At 44.5% G+C, this 19,521-nt stretch overlaps 1 protein-coding gene across 9 annotated transcripts in view; it reads right to left on the bottom strand.

The window, feature by feature from the left end:
* LOC110503539 (rho guanine nucleotide exchange factor 12) overlaps nt 1-19,521 on the bottom strand; it is a 70,255-nt gene that overhangs the window by 3,406 nt on the left and 47,328 nt on the right. For all 9 annotated transcript variants that reach the window (XM_036961115.1, XM_036961116.1, XM_036961120.1 and 6 more), the window contains 27 exons: nt 19,172-19,309; nt 17,170-17,265; nt 16,769-16,879; nt 16,491-16,589; nt 15,237-15,279; nt 14,778-14,883; nt 14,339-14,476; nt 14,126-14,158; nt 13,165-13,279; nt 12,946-13,054; nt 12,430-12,624; nt 10,853-10,997; nt 10,508-10,540; nt 10,099-10,253; nt 7,586-7,732; nt 7,388-7,473; nt 6,556-6,681; nt 6,007-6,121; nt 5,115-5,215; nt 4,734-4,811; nt 4,342-4,417; nt 3,871-4,038; nt 3,372-3,459; nt 3,001-3,078; nt 2,787-2,881; nt 2,258-2,485; nt 1,792-2,019 (listed from right to left, as the gene is read on the bottom strand). In XM_036961115.1, coding sequence (XP_036817010.1) covers nt 1,792-2,019; nt 2,258-2,485; nt 2,787-2,881; nt 3,001-3,078; nt 3,372-3,459; nt 3,871-4,038; nt 4,342-4,417; nt 4,734-4,811; nt 5,115-5,215; nt 6,007-6,121; nt 6,556-6,681; nt 7,388-7,473; nt 7,586-7,732; nt 10,099-10,253; nt 10,508-10,540; nt 10,853-10,997; nt 12,430-12,624; nt 12,946-13,054; nt 13,165-13,279; nt 14,126-14,158; nt 14,339-14,476; nt 14,778-14,883; nt 15,237-15,279; nt 16,491-16,589; nt 16,769-16,879; nt 17,170-17,265; nt 19,172-19,309 — 3,130 coding nt within the window. The remainder of the gene's footprint in view (nt 1-1,791; nt 2,020-2,257; nt 2,486-2,786; nt 2,882-3,000; nt 3,079-3,371; nt 3,460-3,870; nt 4,039-4,341; nt 4,418-4,733; nt 4,812-5,114; nt 5,216-6,006; nt 6,122-6,555; nt 6,682-7,387; nt 7,474-7,585; nt 7,733-10,098; nt 10,254-10,507; nt 10,541-10,852; nt 10,998-12,429; nt 12,625-12,945; nt 13,055-13,164; nt 13,280-14,125; nt 14,159-14,338; nt 14,477-14,777; nt 14,884-15,236; nt 15,280-16,490; nt 16,590-16,768; nt 16,880-17,169; nt 17,266-19,171; nt 19,310-19,521) is intronic.

Here is a 19,521-nt window from a genome sequence, read left to right as displayed (position 1 = left end):
TTTTTGGTTTCATCTGACCATATGACATTCTCCCAATCTTCTTCTGGATCATCCAAATGCTCTCTAGCAAACTTCAGACGGGTGAGATCTTGCGTGGAGCCCCAGATCGAGGGAGATTATCGGTGGTCTTGTATGTCTTCCATTTCCTAATAATTGCTTCCACAATTGATTTCTTCAAACCAAGCTGCTTACCTATTGCAGATTCAGTCTTCCCAGCCTGGTGCAGGTCTACAATTTTGTTTCTGGTGTCCTTTGACAGCTCTTTGGTCTTGGCCATAGTGGAGTTTGGAGTGTGACGGTTAGAGGTTGTGGACAGGTGTCTTTTATACTGATAACAAGTTCAAACAGATGCCATTAATACAGGTAACGAGTGGAGGACAGAGGAGCCTCTTAAAGAAGAAGTTACAGTGAGAGCCAGAAATCAGAAATCAGGTGATTTTCCACCATAATTTGCAAATAAATTCATTAAAAATCCTACAATGTGATTTTCTGGATTTTTTTTCTAATTTTGTCTGTCATAATTGAAGTGTACCTATGATGAAAATTACAGGCCTCTCTCGTCTTTTTAAGTGGGAGAACTTGCACAATTGGTGGCTGACTAAATACTTTTTTGCCCCACTGTATATTGCGTAGTAGAACTGCATAAGTGTTGCTCTCCACTTTCTGGAGGGCCGAGTTTTGATATCAGTGGAATTAGAGTATGATTGCTAAGGATTACGTCTTCAAACTAAGGGCAACCATGGCATCTGTGAGAGAGTGAGAAGCGTCTGTCCATGTATATGGGTAAGCTAGCTACATTTTCATATATTACACATTTCTAATTTCGTCAGAAAGAAGTTTTCATTTCAAGTTCAAGTTTACTGCTAGCTAGCTAACGTTACCTAGCTGGCTCGCTAGTTAACGTTTCGTGTATAATCTGTGTAGTAATATTATTTTTATCTCAGAGTCATTTGCTTTGCTAATTATTGCCTAATGTTAGCTAGCTAAAATCGAACCTGGTTGGTTAGCTACCTGCAGATTCATGCAGGGTAGTATCATGAGTTGGGATTATGGTACATTTTTTTATCTAGCATGTCTTAACAAAAAGACTCCATAATGCAAGTAACCATTTCAATAGAACGTCAATGATGTCACTGCAAAAACTGTGGATAGATGTAGCTGGTAAATTCGCTCTGGCTATCTACTCCAATTTCAGAGCACTCTCGTCTGAGTGTGCACAGAATAACTGATGAATTTACAAACACTCAACACGCGTTGAATATGGCCAGTGTCAGTAAACATTGGCAAAAAAGCGTAAAATTGTTGCCCGCAGCACAGTTGCTGTCACCAACGCCTTGGAAAACATAAAAACAGCCTAACCAGCTCTGCTAGGGCAAGTAAAATGGTCAGTGAGCTGTTCTCACATTTTTGTCTGGAAGTAGCCTGCAAGCTAGCCAATGTTAGCTTGGGTGCTTGACTGCTGTTAGGACAGAACACTCAGATCAACCATTAAAGAGATGGGTGGGGCTATAGCTTAGGTGTGAATGATGCTGAATGTGTATCTCCAGTAGTAGTACCATTTTCTCAAAAGTGAGGTTACAACTTTATCAACTTTCAAAGCAGAATTTATTTCCCATTATTCCTCAACTGTAGTGTATGTAATACCATTTTCTATCTCTGAGTCTCTACTTTTATCCAATGTAAAAAACACCATTTCAAAATCGAGCCGGTCGTTCACAAATTTGCAACCCCATGGGTCCCCAAGACCAGGATAAAAAAAACACTGCTCTCTCACACACACTGCAAGTTTACCATAATCCTCGGGGGACTCAAAGAAGCCTGTGTCCCCAGACACCAGGTCCTGAGCCGGGTCCTCAGGGTGGCTTGCCTGGGTGCACCTCCCTGAGCCGTTCTGAACCGCCACCCGGGCCCGGCTGTCCACGGGGGTCCTCAGGGACGTGGTCCTGAGAAGACGCCCGCCCCCCTCGCCGTCCTCCTGTGACATGAGCTGGGTCACAAGGACTTGCTTCAGCGCTGACACTAGAGGACAAAGATACGGTTAAGACCAAAGGAGGAGTGTGCGTGTGACATTTTAAATGAATCGATTCCCACCCACATAAAATCTATAAATGCAATGTGTGTTTAGGGTGGAAAGCTGTCCCTGACCAACCAACCTGACAGGGTTCATATAACTAACTATATTTTTCCTGGTCAGAAAAGTCTTAACCCACTCCAGACTTGAGACCTAGGCGATTGAGGAAGATGTCCTTTCACTCACATGTCTTTAAGGCATCATCAGCTCTCGAAGGACTGAAGCCCACACTGTCCGATTCGCTGAGCCCTTCTACGGCCATGCGGAAAGGCAGCCTATCTGCAAGGTCCGGGTCCCTGTAAAGCCCCTCCTCCCGGTTGGGCTCCTCCTCTTCCGGCTTGAGTCCTTCAAATGGGTTGGCATCTGGGAGAGAGGTCTGCATCTCGCCTCCAGAGGCAGCGCAGCCCTCTTTATCTGGGGAGCGAACAAGGAGACCTTGATGTGCATTCAGTCAATCTAGATGGATTCTACTGGAGCATGTTACTAGTGGAGGCGGGAACGTAATAGCTGGAATGGAATAAATGGTAAGGTATCAAAAGACATGGACTCTGTTTCATACATTCCAGTCCAGCCATTGAAATAAGCCGTTCCTGTGTTCTAAAGTGACATCAGCTTCCACTGCACATTACACAATGTCCCTAACTGCTGCTGAAGAAGTTCTCAAATATCCCTATAGACGGGGGAACATGGAGAGATGGGGTGCTAGTTTAGATACCTATAGACTGGTTGCTTCCAGAGGAGATGCGGTCCGGATCCTTACTGAGTTGGGCTATGCCTGCAGTGATGATCTCCACACCGTCTCTCTCTCCACTGACATGGTGGGAGAGAACACAGAGTCAGTATTAGGAGAAGCAAGTTCATGGTCATCATAAAACACATTTGCTGATTAATAAAACCAAAGAAGTTTTATACTGAGAGGAGGAACGTACTCCGTTTGAGGTAAGGGGATGACGCTGTTCGGCTTCACTTTCATGGCGTCCGCTCTCTGGGTGATCTGCCGCTGCCACCTGGTGGAGGGAGGATGACAACACACAGACAGACCGACAAAGATAAAAACAGATACAGACACACAGTGACAGAGGTGAGTAGACTGTGGGTAAAAGGTGTTCCTTACTAGACCTAGGATCAGATAACCCTACCTCCATTGCTAACCTTCACTATTAAGACAGGTAAGAAAAAGATCTGACCCTGTATCAGTGGTTAGGGTTAACTTCTACCTACTCCAGTGAATTAAGCTAAACTGAATGGGGTTTTAAAGTTGTGGCTATAATGACTAAACCACAGTGTCAGGAGGACTCACATTCTCTGCTCTGATACGGTCTGGGCCATCAGCTCGTAGATTTGGGCCCCGTTGTCCGACATTGAGAGAACAAAGAACGACTTGTTGTCTGTTGGGAGAGGGAATAGCAGGAAAATAGGGTACTCCTGACTGTGTCTCACATTACAACCTATCCCCCTATATATTGCACTACTTTTGACCACAGTCACTGGGAGTCACTGTGTTAACAAGGTTGGATCTACAGTACCAGTCAAACGTTTGCACACACCGACTCATTCCAGGGTTTCTTTATTTTTACTATTTTCTACATTGTAGAATAATAGTGAAGACATCAAAACGATAAAATAACACATATGGAATCATGTTGTAAGCGACAAAAAAAAAAAAAACTGGTACTGTAACTGAAACAGATTTCAATAGAACACTAGAATGGACATCTGCATTCCAGGTAGCATGACTACAGGGTGGCCATCTTTGTCAGGGAAACGAATGGTATGACTGTATCTCTATGGCAACTCACCTGTGGCCACAGAGCGCACCAGCACCGCGTTGAGCTTGATGATGGGGCTGAAGATGTGCTTGGTGTCGGCGGTGCCAGACAGGTTTTTGCTGTGGCACTTGAGGATGAGCCGCTCGTCCTGCTTCTGCAGCAGCACCAGGATGTCCTCCAGGAGCAGGGTGTACAGCTCTGAGACCAGATGAGGAGATTTAACCACAGAATTACATAGAACACTACGCTGGACATAGATGTCACAATTATATTAGTATTATATCTCATTAGGCAACAATGGTGTTTCTTTTATAATTTTTCCCATTACATCATGGAGTTTTTCCTGACCACATGACCTGACATTGAATTAGCCCAGGCTATGTTTGCAGTTGTAGTCTACAACTAGGGCCAAGAGTTTTCCCTAGTTGGATCACATTGGTCAGGAAAAACCTCCTTGGCCCTACTCATCCACATAAACGCCAGATAAAGTCAAAAACATACCAATAGTCTTGTCCTTGTTGACCTTCCATGACAGTGGTCCCTCATGGACCATCTTCTTCTTGGTCAGGTCCAGGTTCTGAGAGTGTAGGGTGGAAAGGTCAATAGGTCAGATTAGCTGGGCTTACTTTAGTCAGATCCCCATTAGCTTTCACTTTGGAAAAAAATACTCTTCCACCCCAAAGAATGGAGCTGCATGATCTAGTCAAATTTCAAGCACTAGCAGCTGGCATTTAAACAAATCATTTCCCCTTTTATAACTGCAGTGGCTCCCTTGCAGAAACCAAAACAAACTAAAATGTTGCTTAAAGTCAATTGTGGCTGCAAACTAAAAGAGCTGTATTGTGAAGTCTTTTTGAAGGCAGGAGCAGAAAACACTTTATAGATCGCCTCACCTTGAGCTCTGAAATCATGGGGTTCTCTGTCTGCTTCAGAGACGAGAGGTCTAACCGCCTCTGGTAGTCCTCCAGCCTCTGTGGAAAGAAAGAGGGAGGGGGAGAAACAGAGAGCAAGAAAGAGAGGCACACAGAAAAACAGGCGTAAGCTGGATACTCTGCTGCTACAGGCACTATTACACTCTAAACAACAGACACAAACCCCATATTTTCCCTGCAATCCATCATCTCTGCATTCTCTCAGAGGAACAGTGGGAGAAAAGAGAGGACAGATTTTCGGGTGGCTGAGGCCCAGTAGGCCGAGCAGGGGTGAAATGAGATAAGAGAGTGCTGCTGTGCTGCCGTCCCCTCCGTTCCCAGATGACGCTAAATCACACCCACCTGCTTGTTTTCAGACTCCTTCACCGCTTGGTTGACATGATTGAGGATGTTCCTGCAGCAGTCGCCCGCCTTCTTTACCTTATCTTTCTCCACGGTGTCATCTGAAATTAAATTACGAGAGAGAGAGCTGAACATTTTGTGGAGAAAAACAGAAAAAAAAAACAGCCTCTGTGGGGTACTGACCAACAAATGGATATTTTCCTGCCCCAATTAGCAGCCGATCACTCGGAAATGAAGACCAAGTAGAGGGCATTAACATTCCTAATAGCTGGTACCTACTTTATGTTCAGTGCATTTTATGGCCGGAGAACTAAACCACAGCCAAGATTAAAAACGATGGGAACCAAATAATTCGAGAACATCTCACAAAACGTGCATTACCGACTACGGAAAATGCCAAAACAATAATCTCAGTTTAACCGAGAGCACAGCTGTAATTCGCTAACAGGCTGGCGCAATGCCAGCTCTCCCGGGTCACTGAAAATGCCCTAGTTTAGACATGACATACATGTATCACAATTACCATTGCATACACAGTGATGAGCTGGCAGCTCCCAACACACATGCACACACACACACGCGTGCACGCACAGAGGGCGGTCACTGGGGCACCACAGCGGAAGGACACTGCTATCATTAACGCTGCTGTAAGCGCGCTGCCCTGCATCACCGCGATGGCCTGGTCTGCTTTGAGCCCAGCGCCATCATTACTCATTGTCAGAGTCTAGTCTTTTTACACTATCATGCCAAACAGAACCGTACTGTGCTGGCGGCTCATTGTGTTGGCTCACTAGCACGGTTCCAGCAACTACGGTGGGTGTGTAGTCAGCCCAGTACAGCTTAGCTTAATTAATAGAGTGAAAGAGGTATAAGGAATGTGCATGTGGCCCACCTGTGTACTTGGCGATGTTCTCCAGTAGAAGAGGGTACTTGGTGAGCCTCTGCATCTCCACGGGAATGATGTCCTTCAGTTGGAGTCTTCGACACAGTCGGTTACTCTCAGCCTCCTGCAAACGCACAGTGAAGTCAGGAAAAAAGGCAGCAGGAATGATGAAAAGGGGCAACAAAACAGGCAAGATGCATCCTTTTCGCTCATGTACATACTTCGCCCACCAGTGACTTTTGCTTTGACAGAGCTACATCTTCCATGGTTACTTTCTACAACTCATGTTTTAAATGTGTCATTTACATCAAATTCATTTGAACTTTGAACTTAAAATCAACAAATCATTTTTCAAATGCTACCATTGAACTCCTCTTGCTTCCCACAAACATCCCATACCCTGTCGCAGACATTGTACTGTAGAGTCTGCAGAAGTGAATTACACAGTCAAATACCTGGCCTAAACCTCGAGTAACAGGCAGTGCACAATAGCCCCGTGTGTACTCCAGTCCCAGCGCTGCCCTGTCCTCCTCTTCTCTCCTCCATTCCTCCACTTACCTGCATGAAGGAGGTGAAGCGCGAGTCCTTCTTCTGCCTGCTCTTGATGAGCTCCAGAGCAAAGGGCTGGTTGCTGCAGAATGTGCCCACCGCCTGCTTGATCTTCTCCTCCTCGCCCCTGCTGAACTGGAAAACACAAGCGAGCCAGGCGAATCAGGGACAGTCGCCATGGCAACTGCCTGGTTGTTGCGTGTGTGTGTGTGTGGTGGCAGTGTGCCAGATCGAGGGGTCTAAAATCTACCACGTACATGCTTCAGCCAATTCCCTCCGACTAGCATTGTTGTCATGATTCTGTCACAGCTATATTTTGGTTATCATGGTTGTCTCCGCGTTCGGGCATGAATGGTTGCCGTGCACCACCCGAGTGGTGCTTCACATTGCCGGTGGATAAGGCGAGCTTTCCCCTTTCTATGTAAGCACTTTGAGCACTTGGAAAAGCTCTTTATAAAGCCAATGAATTATCATTATACATGTATAGACAGAGGGGTTTGCTAAAGCACATATATATATATATATCTGGGACCAGGTTAGTGGATGGGTTCGGCCAGTCCATCTGTGCCACACGATCATTTCACAATTCTACTTCCATTCCGCAAAAACAGAGCAACCATCTTTACCCTCCAGTTCAAAGCCACTTAAAAAGATAAGCAATCCCATACAAAAAAGTGGAAGTTTATTCTGCAGTGAAAAGTAATTTCAGACAATGGCACCGCTTTTGTGGATTGTGAGAGAGAGAGAGAGAGAGACACTTCTCTCCAACACAATTATTAGATAAATCATATTCCGTTGGGGAAAAGGCTTCAAAATAAAAAAATAAACGAGCTGTACTCACCCAGGACAGCAAGTCGTCTCCTATTTGGTCGATTACGGACGTCTCGTTCCTCTTCCGGATTGTTACCATTTGCTCAGATATCCAAACTGAAATTCAATATGAAAGGGAATGTAAGAGGGCCATTCTGTGTGTGTATGTGTGCGTTCATGCCTGTGCATGTACATGCCTGTGTGCGCTTATGCCCATGCGTGTAAGTACCATGCAGTTGAACAATGTCCTCCAGGTTGGTGAAGATGTTCTTGATGTCGGCAGGAGGCAGTATGCCCTCTCTGGTGAGCTTCTGGTAGAAGATGTTGTCCAGCACTTTGAGCATCCGCAGGTGGGCCCTCTCAGTGTAGAACAGCTCTGTACACACAGACAGCTCTAATCACTATTGCAGACACATACTGATAAATGACTACATTAGACAACCACAAAAGGGTGATAAAGAGTGATAATGAGAACGGTTATTTCAGCTTGTTCTTTGGGGGTTTTTGGCCAAGGTTCCAACTAGGAAAGATGCATTGGTAAAGTGATATACGAATAAAGTTTGCTTGATTGAGTTGTTTGTTTGTTCATTGCACTCTTACCTCGTTACACTCGTACCCGTAGACGGGTTCAAATAGCAGATTTGGACACTGATTAAGTGCCTAAATTGGGACGCAGTGGCTGTACAGTAACATGTTATACATGACGTCAGAGCTCAAGGTCTCCGCTTCACAGCACAGTACTGGTTTTTAATTGACAGCGGTTCTAAGAAGTTGCCCCCATCCCTCTCGCTAACTGGTCAACTTTTGCACATTTTTTGTTGTCTTGAGTGAGGGAAATGCTGTATATAAATGATTACATAAAGAGGACTTGATGTATTTTGAAAGATGAGACGTTGAGGATTATAATATATACACCAATTTGATGTAATACAAGCAAGCCAAACCCCTTTTAGTCCAAATGTGCACTTCATATTTCCAAACTCATTTAATATACAGTGCCATGACCACAATGCTTGATGTTGTACAAGATGACATGGCGTCATACCCTGGGTTGTTCTGAACAGAATGAGCCTATGTCGTATTGTGAAGAAATTTGGCGGCGAAAACGCATCTGAATGGACTCGTGACTCTACGCCCACCAAAATTACAATCTGCTTCTCTGAATTACCTTGAGAAACACTGAGATTGTATTATGTAACTTAGCTGCCCATGTTGGCAATAGAACACGCTTTCAAACGATGCCCACCTGACCAGATTGTGACATATAATGGAACCGTTTTAGGCCTGATCACTGACAACAATGAGACAGCCTATAGGGAGGAAGTCAGAGACCTGACCATGTGGTGCCAGGACAACAACCTCTCCCTCAACGTGATCAAGACAAAGGGGATGCTTGTGGACTACAAGAATAGAGGACCAAGCACACGCCCATTCTCATCGACGGAGCTGTAGTGGAGCAGGTTGAGAGCTTTAAGTTCCTTGGCGTCCACAACAACAAACTAACATGGTCCAAGCACACCAAGACGGTTGTGAAGAGGGCACGACAAAACCTATTCCCCCTCGGGAGAATGAAAAGATATGTCATGCGTCCTCAGACACTCAAAAGATTTTACAGCTGTACCATCGAGAGCATCCTGACGGGTTGCATCACTGCCTGGTATGGCAACTGCTCGGCCTCCGACCGCAAGGCACTAGAGAGGGTAGTGCGTATGGCCCAGTACATCACTGGGGCCAAGATTCCTGCCATCCAGGACCTCTATACCAGGCGGTGTCAGAGGAAGGCCCTAAAAATCGTTAATGACTTCATCAACCCTAGTCACAGACTTATCTCTGCTACCGCACGGCAAGCGGTACCGGAGCACCAAGTCTAGGTCCAAGAGGCTTCTAAACGGCTTCTACCCCCAAGCCATAAGACTCCTGAACATCTAGTCAAATGGCTTCCCAGACTATTTGCAAAGAAAAATGTATTTGTTTTCTGAATGCGCTAAACAACAATAGTAAGTAATTGTGTAAAGGCGGGGATGCAGGGCTGTTATCCAAATAAAAACTACAAGTCTCGTACCTCAACGGCACAGCTAGGAGAGCTCAAAATAGCACCTTATAGTTGAAGACTATTCATTGAGTTGAAATGACATAGGACCTGTTCACACTTTGGAGAGGTGTGTGGCCACTTGGAGACACCAGTTAGACCTCTCACACAAACCCTTGTCAATTTTTGTTTGTCTTATGTTGAACCTACCCCAAATTTACCATGAATATTCTTATGTTACTGAATGCACCCAGATTAATTGAAGATTTCGTTATCAACAAATACCTCAAAGTGTACAGTAAATACACAAAATCAACAGTGTAATGTTTAGATTCAGTCTTGTCAGATTATGTCCTCACCTTGAGTCTAATAATTTTACAACAATCTCCAAACTGTTCACTTTTGAATGCTACCATGTTTATGCATACGCGTTTCATATTTCTTGTGTAAGAAACATCTCAATTTAGACTTATCCATATAGGCCAATTCCCAAGAGTGTAAGCGGTTAACACCGTGATTATTCCTATTGAACAATAATCTGCCTACTAAAAAGAGTGAATGACTAATACAAACATACAGTATGTACAGGGCCCTGTGTTTTTCCTAATCATGCAAAGCCAATCACTAGGGCCCAGAGTTTTTCCTGGTCAGGTTAGATGGGCCCCATGTATTTATATTATGGTGACTGGGTTACAATTCGAACAGGAAGTTACCGTTAATGACTTCCTGTCTCTTGATCTCGTGGGGCTGGAGTCCGGCCAGGACCTCTCGTCCCACCAGCTGCTGCCAGTTGAGGGGGTCGTGCTCGGAGTCAGTGCCTCCTTGGTCGTCTTCACTCTGCACCTCTGTAGAACCAAGGCCATCCAACCTGGGAGATAGGCAGCAGCAGTTACGAGACTGGTTACAACCTTAAATACACCATCCGATTAAGATAAATGGAGTCACGAAATATAACAGAAACTCATACGGTCTCTAACCACAGCACTTCTGATAAAAGTAATCCACATTTTGTCCAAAAGAGGTTTAGGACACTGACTAAAAACTCTAAACGATCTGACCATTGCCTTTATCAGAAGTAGTGGTAGGCCAAGTAGGTCAAAACAAAGAACAGAAAACACTCACCTTCTGATAGCCTTGGGTGTTCCTTCAAGAATTCTGAAACAAGAGGAAACTATTAACTACGTGGCCTGCATGACAAAGCTCCACATACTCATACTCTGCCTGCATAAAACTACAATGTCAAACCCCCCCCAAAAAGGGGGGGGGGGACACAATAGGGGATAAAAAAAATACATTTCAAGGGCTGAATGGAAAAAAAACTTCTCTATCAACTGGAATGGAATTGCATTTTATATACAGAGGGTAGATAAAAAAAAGGTCTAAAATGGCAACCTATTCCTTATTTAGTGCACTACTTTTGACTGCATCCTAGGCCCTATGTTTTCCCCTGCTTGGGGTCCATCTTACCCACTCTCCCTGTCCTCCTCCTGTAGTTGGTCCAGGCTATAGGGGCTCAGGCTGTAGTCAAAATGTGTGTTTGGAGTGTACTCTGGACTGTCCAGGTCTCCAAGACCCTCGCTCAGTTTGAGGAAGGCAGAGTTAGGGGTCCCAACTGAGAGGAGAGACAGATAAACAGAGCGAATAGATCAGTTACACTGTAAAACTATCAGGCCAGGTGGGAAGACCATTACTCCAGCTTAGAGCGGGGACGATAAACCGAAAATTGCCTTCCTCTTACCCAAGCATTTAGCTTCCGTCTGTAATTTTCGATGATTTAGCTACACAACTTTTCTGTAGATTGTTCTAAAATCATTATTTGGTCGACAGTAATAGCCTACGCATTATGTTAATTCCCGATATGAAAGTATTTCGCTGTCGGCTGCTGACTCTCACTCCTTCTCCCCACTGTGACATGGAGGAGGTAGAGATGCATTCTGAGAAACACAAGCATATGACCATTGCTCAAAACGCTATTGCAGGGAAAAGACAGTTTTCAAAGCTACTACTGTTGTTCTAGTTACAGAGAGGACAATCATAACTTTGTGAATAGATTATGTATTTCTCACCTCTTAATATTGAGTTCATGGCACCACTTTACAACCCGAGTAGGATGTAGTGTAGTATGGTTTTGGTGCGCCGCAGAGGGGAGACAAGCGCACCATTCGCAATGAATAGGCCTACATCAAGTAGCCTAGGCCTAGCACTGGAAAGTGTTTGTCGGACATTAGCCTACATTTACGGATTCCAACTTCCACAAGTGGTGAATGATATACTGTTGCTTATAGGCCAATATGCACAAAGATGCCAGCAAATTCTTTGAAGAGCCAAAATTACATTTGATAATTCTGGATCGTATTTTGACAGGTTGCAAAATACAATCATGAATTTCCTGGATATGTTCGATGAAATAGCAAAAAAAAATACATGCACACACACATATATACATATACATACACGTATATATACATATATACACACACACACACACACACACACACACACACATACATACATACATACATACATACATACATACATACATACATACATATATATAAAAAATAAAATCATATGATACCATCTCAGTTGTCTTATTTGGCACTGGAAGAAACTGCCACTAACATAAAGTACCTGTCCATAAAGACTTATTACTAAAAAAAATAATAAGTTTATCGCCATCACAAAAAATAGGTAAATTGATCACTATTTTGGTACATATTGCCCCGCTCTACTACAGCTACAATGACCCAAAATGAATAGGCAACATTGACAGCTAACAATTAGGACATTAAACCAAATACAAAGTGTCAGAGATTATGTCGCGATTCAGGAATTTAGTTAAAGAGGACAGCACCGCAGACAAACCGTGCTCCTCAAACACTATGGGGAGCGTAATTGGTCTTGTGTTGCTTGCACTTGATTCAGTATGTAGTCTAGAGACTAGTGTACTTGGTTTAGAATTGAGTATGTGGGAAGTGTGCTAGCTAGGGAGTTTAGTAGGTATGTACTAGCTAGAATCAGTATGTGGTAGTTCAGGGTCGCACCAAACTCAGAGTCTCTGCTGCCTCCGTCAGAGTTGTTGTTGGTTGGCGAGGTGGCGTTGGTTGGGGAGGAATGTATGAGCTCTGAGCCCTCGCTGGACTGGCTGGCCCTCAAGCGACCCGCCTCCAGGTGCTCCAGGCAGGGCTGGGACAGCTGCTTCTGGGGCCGTGGCTTGTTGAGGTCCATGGCCTTGCCAACTGCTCACACAGACAGACAGGCAGGCAAATCAGCCAGAGAGACAGGCAGGAATCCCACATACAGTCAAGACAGACACAAAGAGAGGTAGCAGGAGTCAATACTACAGGATCTGTTTACTTTGTTGCCAGTCCTCCCTTTTTCCATAGTAACAAGATGACTTGTTTCAAATGTGGGTGAAATGGTGGGTAATGATGACCATCTACCAATACAATGTACCTATCCAGGGGTTCAGTAAATTGGGAGACCTATAGTATAGTAGTGTTTGTCAACTTAAATGACAAAATGAAGGCCAGCGTGCTTTATAACGCAGACAGACTCACCGGACATGGGGTCGACGCGGCTGGGCCGGCGAGGAGGCCCGAGGATGCTGGGAAACCTGGTGCGTTTCACCTTCTCCTCCCCTCCCTCCTTCTCGGTCTTGATGCTCTTCTGTTCATCACAGACATCAGACATTACTGATCAGTCAGTAAGAGAGATATAGTAGGAGTGACAGTTAAAAACGGAGCTAGGTTAGCGGAGGGTTCAGTGTAAGCTCATACCTTGATCTTGGGGAGGAAGTTGATGCGGACCCATTTGGACTCTAGGCCACGTGGCTCTTTGACTTTCACACCAAGGTGCTTCATGTACGTGAGGATGACATATTGCATAGTAGTGCTGCAACAACAGACCAACGAGGATTCAGCATTTAGAGACCAAAATTAAATTGCCATATTCTCTGTTTTATATATAAGTGGAACAGATTGGGATTCATTTGAAGTGAACTACATGTTGACGTGTCTTTAGTGTGGCTTTGACCATATGCCACGAAAACAAGTGACGACGGTGGAAAGATGTCATGTCCATTCATTCATCATCTGGGATATGCCGGGACCATATGGCATTTGAAATAAAGTTGTTACACAATGTTGGAAATAGTCCCTCGTGAATCTAGACAAGCTAGAGAAATGTCATTTTATATTAAAGAGGTTGGCCAAGAACTCATGTAGCTAGATTGCCCCCCTGGCAAAGAGATACTCTACACACACAATGCGAAGTCTGTTGTAATGATAACTGTTCAACCTCAAGATCATCTAATATGATGTTCTTGTCCTCTTTCATGGTAGTGAACTGAAACTACCTTGTTGGTCTCCAGTCTGACATGGAGTAGAAATGACACAGATAGTGGTTAGAAAAACCAAGAATCTGTAACGCCCCTAACTGTCTCAAACCCCTCAAGGAGTGCAGTGCACTACACCAAATATTGTGTTTAGTGAGACAGGTAGGTTCTACATGAATTTGTCCAATAACAATGCATTTTTGGTTGTAAAACGGTTGTAAAACGTTTTGCTACGTTGTGCCTTTAATGAACACGATCATGGTCTCCAGTCTGAGCCTGTGATCTTAACGTCTTTTATTGACAATCCCCAAAACATCCCACTGACTAAAATCGATGGATAGTGTTAAATGTGTATGGCCCATATCGGTTCTTTCCTATGGATAAACAAAAGATAATCCTCTCACCATTTCTCCTCCTCTGTGGATTGAGTTGTCAACCTAAAATATGGCAAGAAACTCAATTAGAACAAATTCTATTACACAGAAAACTATTTTAAAACTATTTAAACAGAGTACAAAAATAAGTTCAAACAATTAGAAGTAGTAGATTTCCAATCGATACATTTTCAGCCTCAAATAAAAACATAACAGCAAGTGAAACGGAGTGTGACTACTCACAGAACATCCTCTATCTTGGTGATGATGTTTTCAGCACAAGCACGTTCTCTCTCCAGTGCTACCCGGTCTCTGACGCGCTCCGTGTCCAGCCGGGCCAGCTCCCCCTCCGCCAGGGTTAGGCCCATACTGCGCTTCTGCCTGCACTCCCCACAAACCAGTGTCAGATCCCACTTACAGTATGCTTACAATAACTAATATCATGCTTACATCAACTTATACCATACTTATTACATGATTATATCTTACAGCAGGCTTATGCCAACATAGTGTACATTTATAAGCCCAGCATCGTATAAGACCAGCACTGAGTGTTTATAAACACAAACAGCTATACTATCTCCAAGTAAGACACACTTGTATCCATCTTTACATATGACTAGCACATAGGCACCAATGGGAAAGGCAGCCATCTCGGAAGAGCGTGCGTAAGGTGACTGACCTAAAGTCCTCCAGGTTCCTCTGGATGTCAGGGAGCTGTGTGTCCTGCACCATCTGGACGTACTGTCTGTTCAGCTCCTCAGGGATCAGCTCCGTCCTCCTCCGGTCTTCAACAGCCACCACACAACACAGTAACACGGTTAGGAAGTGGGGTGGCAACAAATACAGCTCAAAGAGAGAATTCAAATGTGCAATTCTCATATAATGACTTTGTTCGATGTCTTAACACCTGATGTGGGATAGTAGGATTAGGTAGATCGGTTAAACAACCTACCACACACTTAGAGGCACTTTGTGATCATGCTGCTGTTACAGGTCGAAGTAAGGAAACTTGAGTCGGCTATATTTGGAATTCCATTAGATAACAATAGTCAATCCTCAATATACCCAGAAATAACTTGGCATGGATCTGTCAGCCAGGGAAACTAATGGAAATTAAAGGAAAGCCACAAATACTCACCAAGGTCAGAGGATAGGGACTCGGGAACAGCTACTTTTAAATTCTGTATGAAAATAAGACACATTCAGACGGGAATTAACAAAGCCAGACTTGTTAATATGTGGCTTACCGAAACACCAGAGTAAAAATACTTGACATTTAACAAAAAGAGTAAACCGCCTGATACGTGCTGAACAATTCCTAAATGTATGCCCTGTGTGTGTTAGTAGTGCATAAGACAAGTAGTCTTATCGGTCTTAGGCAGCATAATATATTGTATTGGGAATCAACAGAACAGTGGATCAGAGAAATGACGGTTCCAGCTGTGGAGAAATGTTTTACCGCAGGGAGTGGGGACTCCTGACAGAATCACCAATAATCTTATCACACAAAACACACTGCTGTAAAATAACAGTGTTGCATATCATATCAACACTGTCAGGGGATGTAGGTGTTTTATCACAACTATGGTGGGGGAGACCATGACTTCTGCCCAGTGGTGGAAAAAGTACCCAATTATCACACTTAAGTAAAGATACCTTAATAGAAAATGACTCAATTAAAAGTGGTAGTCACCCATTAAACTACTACTAAGTCTAAAAGTATTTGGCTTTAAATATATTTAAGTATTAAAAGTAAAATGTACAAAAAAACAAAAATGCTTATATTAAGCAAACCAGATGGCACACTCCAACAGTCAGACATAATTTACAAATAAAGTATGTGTGTAGGGAGTCCGTCAGATCAGAGGCAGTAGGGATGACCACTTGATAAGTGTGTGAATTGGACCATTTTCCTGACCTGCTAAGCATTCAAAATGTAACAAATACTTGTGGGTGTCAGGGAAAACGTATGGAGTAAAAAGTACATTATTTTCTTTAGGAATGTAGAGAAGTAAAAGTTATCAAGAATATAAATAGTAAAGAAAAGTACAGATACCACAAAAAACTACTTAAGTAGTACTTTAAAGTATTTTTACTAAAGTACTTCACACCACTGCTTCTGCCGCAGCTCTGTGGGTTTTGTGTAATAACAACAGTGCAAGTCTGTGCTGGCTTGGGCCTGCAGTTTGGGTAAAAGCTAGCTGTGATCCTTTACTGACTGTGGATGAAAGCCGCTCGAGACTACAAGGCCCGTATTCACAATTAGTCTCAGAGTAGGAATGCTTATATGATTATATGGATAGGTGGTACCTGATCTTAGACCAGCACACCAACTCAGACTCTTGGTGAATATCGGCCCAGATGTAGGCTAGTTCAACTCTACTCTACTCACAGCTCCCCGGTCGATGAAGAAGTTGTGGAAGTCCATGAACACCCGTCTGGTTTCTTTGGAGTTGGTCTGCTTGCACAGGTCAGCGTAGAGGTAGCAGAGCTAAAGAGAAACGTTTCCCATGATCAATGAGAGATGACAAACACGTTGTACACCATTATGTCTGCGTCAGCACTGCACTGATATCCCATTAAAAAATATATATATTGTTGTCTGTAACTGGTCACAACACAAACATGGTCAGGTGAGTGCGTGTGTGTGTGTGGGAGAGAGACTCTTACCAGCGGTGCAGGGTCAAACTGGGAGACAACGTGATGCAGGAACGCTGCCAGGTGGGCAGGTCTGGACTTGAGCAGCTCCATGCTCTGGAAACAGCTGCACTGGCCATTGACCTGAAATACACACAGTGTGTGTGTGTGTGTGTGTGTGTGTGTGTGTGTGTGTGTGTTACGAGCTAGCTTGACCTTGTTAGAAAATCCTCACAGTGAGGCTCGTCAGACTGTCACCCTTTTACGGACAGATTTTTTTGGGACATGCCCTTGCATGCTCCGCTGTGTTTGTAAAGAATGTTAAACAAAAAGTTTACGATCAATAGCAAATAAATAAATAGGCCTTCGATTTTAATTTTCAAAACCAAAGAAGTTGTATGTTTTCCCTTATTTTGGATGTATTTAGTGCCTACCTGTTCCTGATCAGAGTCAAAGTAGTCGTCCTCAGCTCCGATGATCTGGGAGACGAAGCGTGAGGGGCTGCTAACAGTGGAGGGGGACAGGGAGTCCTGAAGGAGGGGGGAGGAGAGGAGGAACACACAGCACTTAGATCTCTCACTCATTGAGCATTGACTGCTCCTTTCACTGAAGTGGCCAACAACATCTACCATCAAAGGGGTGTTGAATGGCTCCACATCTGCAGAGCATGGGTCATGTCCATTAGACACTAAATGGAATTTTTTTTACTGAAATAGAGAAGGACTACCTGGACTTGTCCAATAAGAAATTAAATGTTTGTTTTACGTTACAAAACGTTTTGAACGTTCAGATGAGCTAAAATCACGTCTATGCTCGCTTCAAGGCAAGCAACACTGAGGCATGCATGAGAGCATCAGCTGTTCCAGGCGACTGTGTGATCACGTTCTCCTTAGCCAACGTGAGTAAGACCTTTAAACAGGTCAACATACACAAGGCTGTGGGTACGGATTACCAGGACGTGTGCACCGGGCATGTGCTGACCAACTGGCAGGTGTCTTCACTGACATTTTCAACATGTCCCTGATTAAGTCTGTAATACCAACATGTTTCAAGAAGACAACCATAGTCCCTGTGCCCAAGAACAAAGGCAACCTGCCTAAATGACTACAGACCCATAGCACTCACATCTGTAGCCATGAAGTGCTTTGAAAGGTTGGTAATAGCTCACATCAACACCATTATCCCAGAAACCCTAGACCCACTCCAATTTGCACATCGCCCAAACAGATGAAGCAATCTCTATTGCACTCCACACTGCCCTTTTCCACCTGGACCAAAAGGAACACCTACGTGAGAATGCTAATCATTGACTACAGCTCAGCGCTCAACACCATAGTGCCCTCAAAGCTCATCACTAAGCTAAGGATCCTGGGACTAAACACCTCCCTCTGCAACTGGATCCTGGACTTCCTGACGGGCCTTCCCTAGGTGGTGAGGGTAGGTAGCAACACATCTGCCAAGCTGATCCTCAACACTGGAGCTCCCCAGGGGTGCGTGCTCAGTCCCCTCCTGTACTCCCTGTTCACCCACGACTGCATGGCCAGGCACGACTCCAACACCATCATTAAGTTTGCAGACGACAACAGCGGTAGGCCTGATCACCGACAACGACGAGACTTCCTCCCTATAGGCTGTCAGAGACCTGGCCGGGTGGTGCCAGAACAACAACCAACCCTCAACGTAACCAAGACTAAGGAGATTATTGTGGACTACAGGAAAAGGAGGACCGAGCACGCCCCCATTCTCATCGACGGGGCTGTAGTGGAGCAGGTTGAGAGCTTCAAGTTCCTTGGTGTCCACATCAACAACAAACTAGAATGGTCCAAACACACCAAGACAGTCGTGAAGAGGGCACGACAAAGCCTAATCCTCCGCAGGAAACTTGGCATGGGTCCTGAGATCCTCAAAAGGTTCTACAGCTGCAACATCGAGATGGTTGCGTCACTGCCTGGTACGGCAACTGCTCGGCCTCCGACCACCAATGCACTACAGAGGGTAGTGCGTACAACCCAGTACATCACTGAGGCTAAGCTGCCTGCCATCCAGGACCTCTAACCAGGCGGTGTCAGAGGAAGGTCGTAAAAATTGTCAAAGACCCCAGCCACCCCAGTCATAGACTGTTCTCTCTACTACCGCATGGCAAGCGGTACCGGAGTGCCAAGTCTAAGACAACAAGGCTTCAGCGTTTTTTTTTACCCCCAAGCAATAAGACTCCTGAACAGGTAACCAAATGGCTACCTGGACTATTTGCATTGTGTCGTTTTATTTCCTTACCTACCTATTGTTTACCTAATACCTTTTTTGCACTATTGGTTAGAGCCTGTAAGTAAGCTGTAAGGTCTACACCGGTTGTATTCAGCGCACGTGACAAATAAACTTTAATTTGAAATGTTTTCAGTTGCATGCCCTAATGAACATAAGCCAGGTCAGTCTTACCAGGTCTGGAGTGTCTTCTGGGTCGGGGGAGTGGCAGGAGTTGAAGCTGTCTCGGGGCGTGCTCTTTGGGCTGTGGTAGGACAACAAGTCTCTTTGGCACAGGCTCTCCGGGGAGGCAGATGCAAAACCACGGAGAACCTGAAAATGGATAACATTGGGTAAGGTATCAAAAACTCATCTAGCTAAACTTGGGTCTTGTTCATTAGGCACCAAATGGAAGAAACTGGACTGAAACAGGGGGGGGGGGGGGGGGGGGGGGATTACCTGGACCTGTCCAATAACAAACTATTTTCATTTACCGTTGCCACAACCCAGGTTTGGGACAAAGAAGTGGGTTGTGGGTTTGGGTA

This window comes from Oncorhynchus mykiss, chromosome 24 (genome assembly GCF_013265735.2).
Source record: "Oncorhynchus mykiss isolate Arlee chromosome 24, USDA_OmykA_1.1, whole genome shotgun sequence".
Classification (NCBI taxonomy): Eukaryota; Metazoa; Chordata; class Actinopteri; order Salmoniformes; family Salmonidae; genus Oncorhynchus; species Oncorhynchus mykiss.
This window is presented reverse-complemented; position numbering and strand designations above follow the sequence as displayed.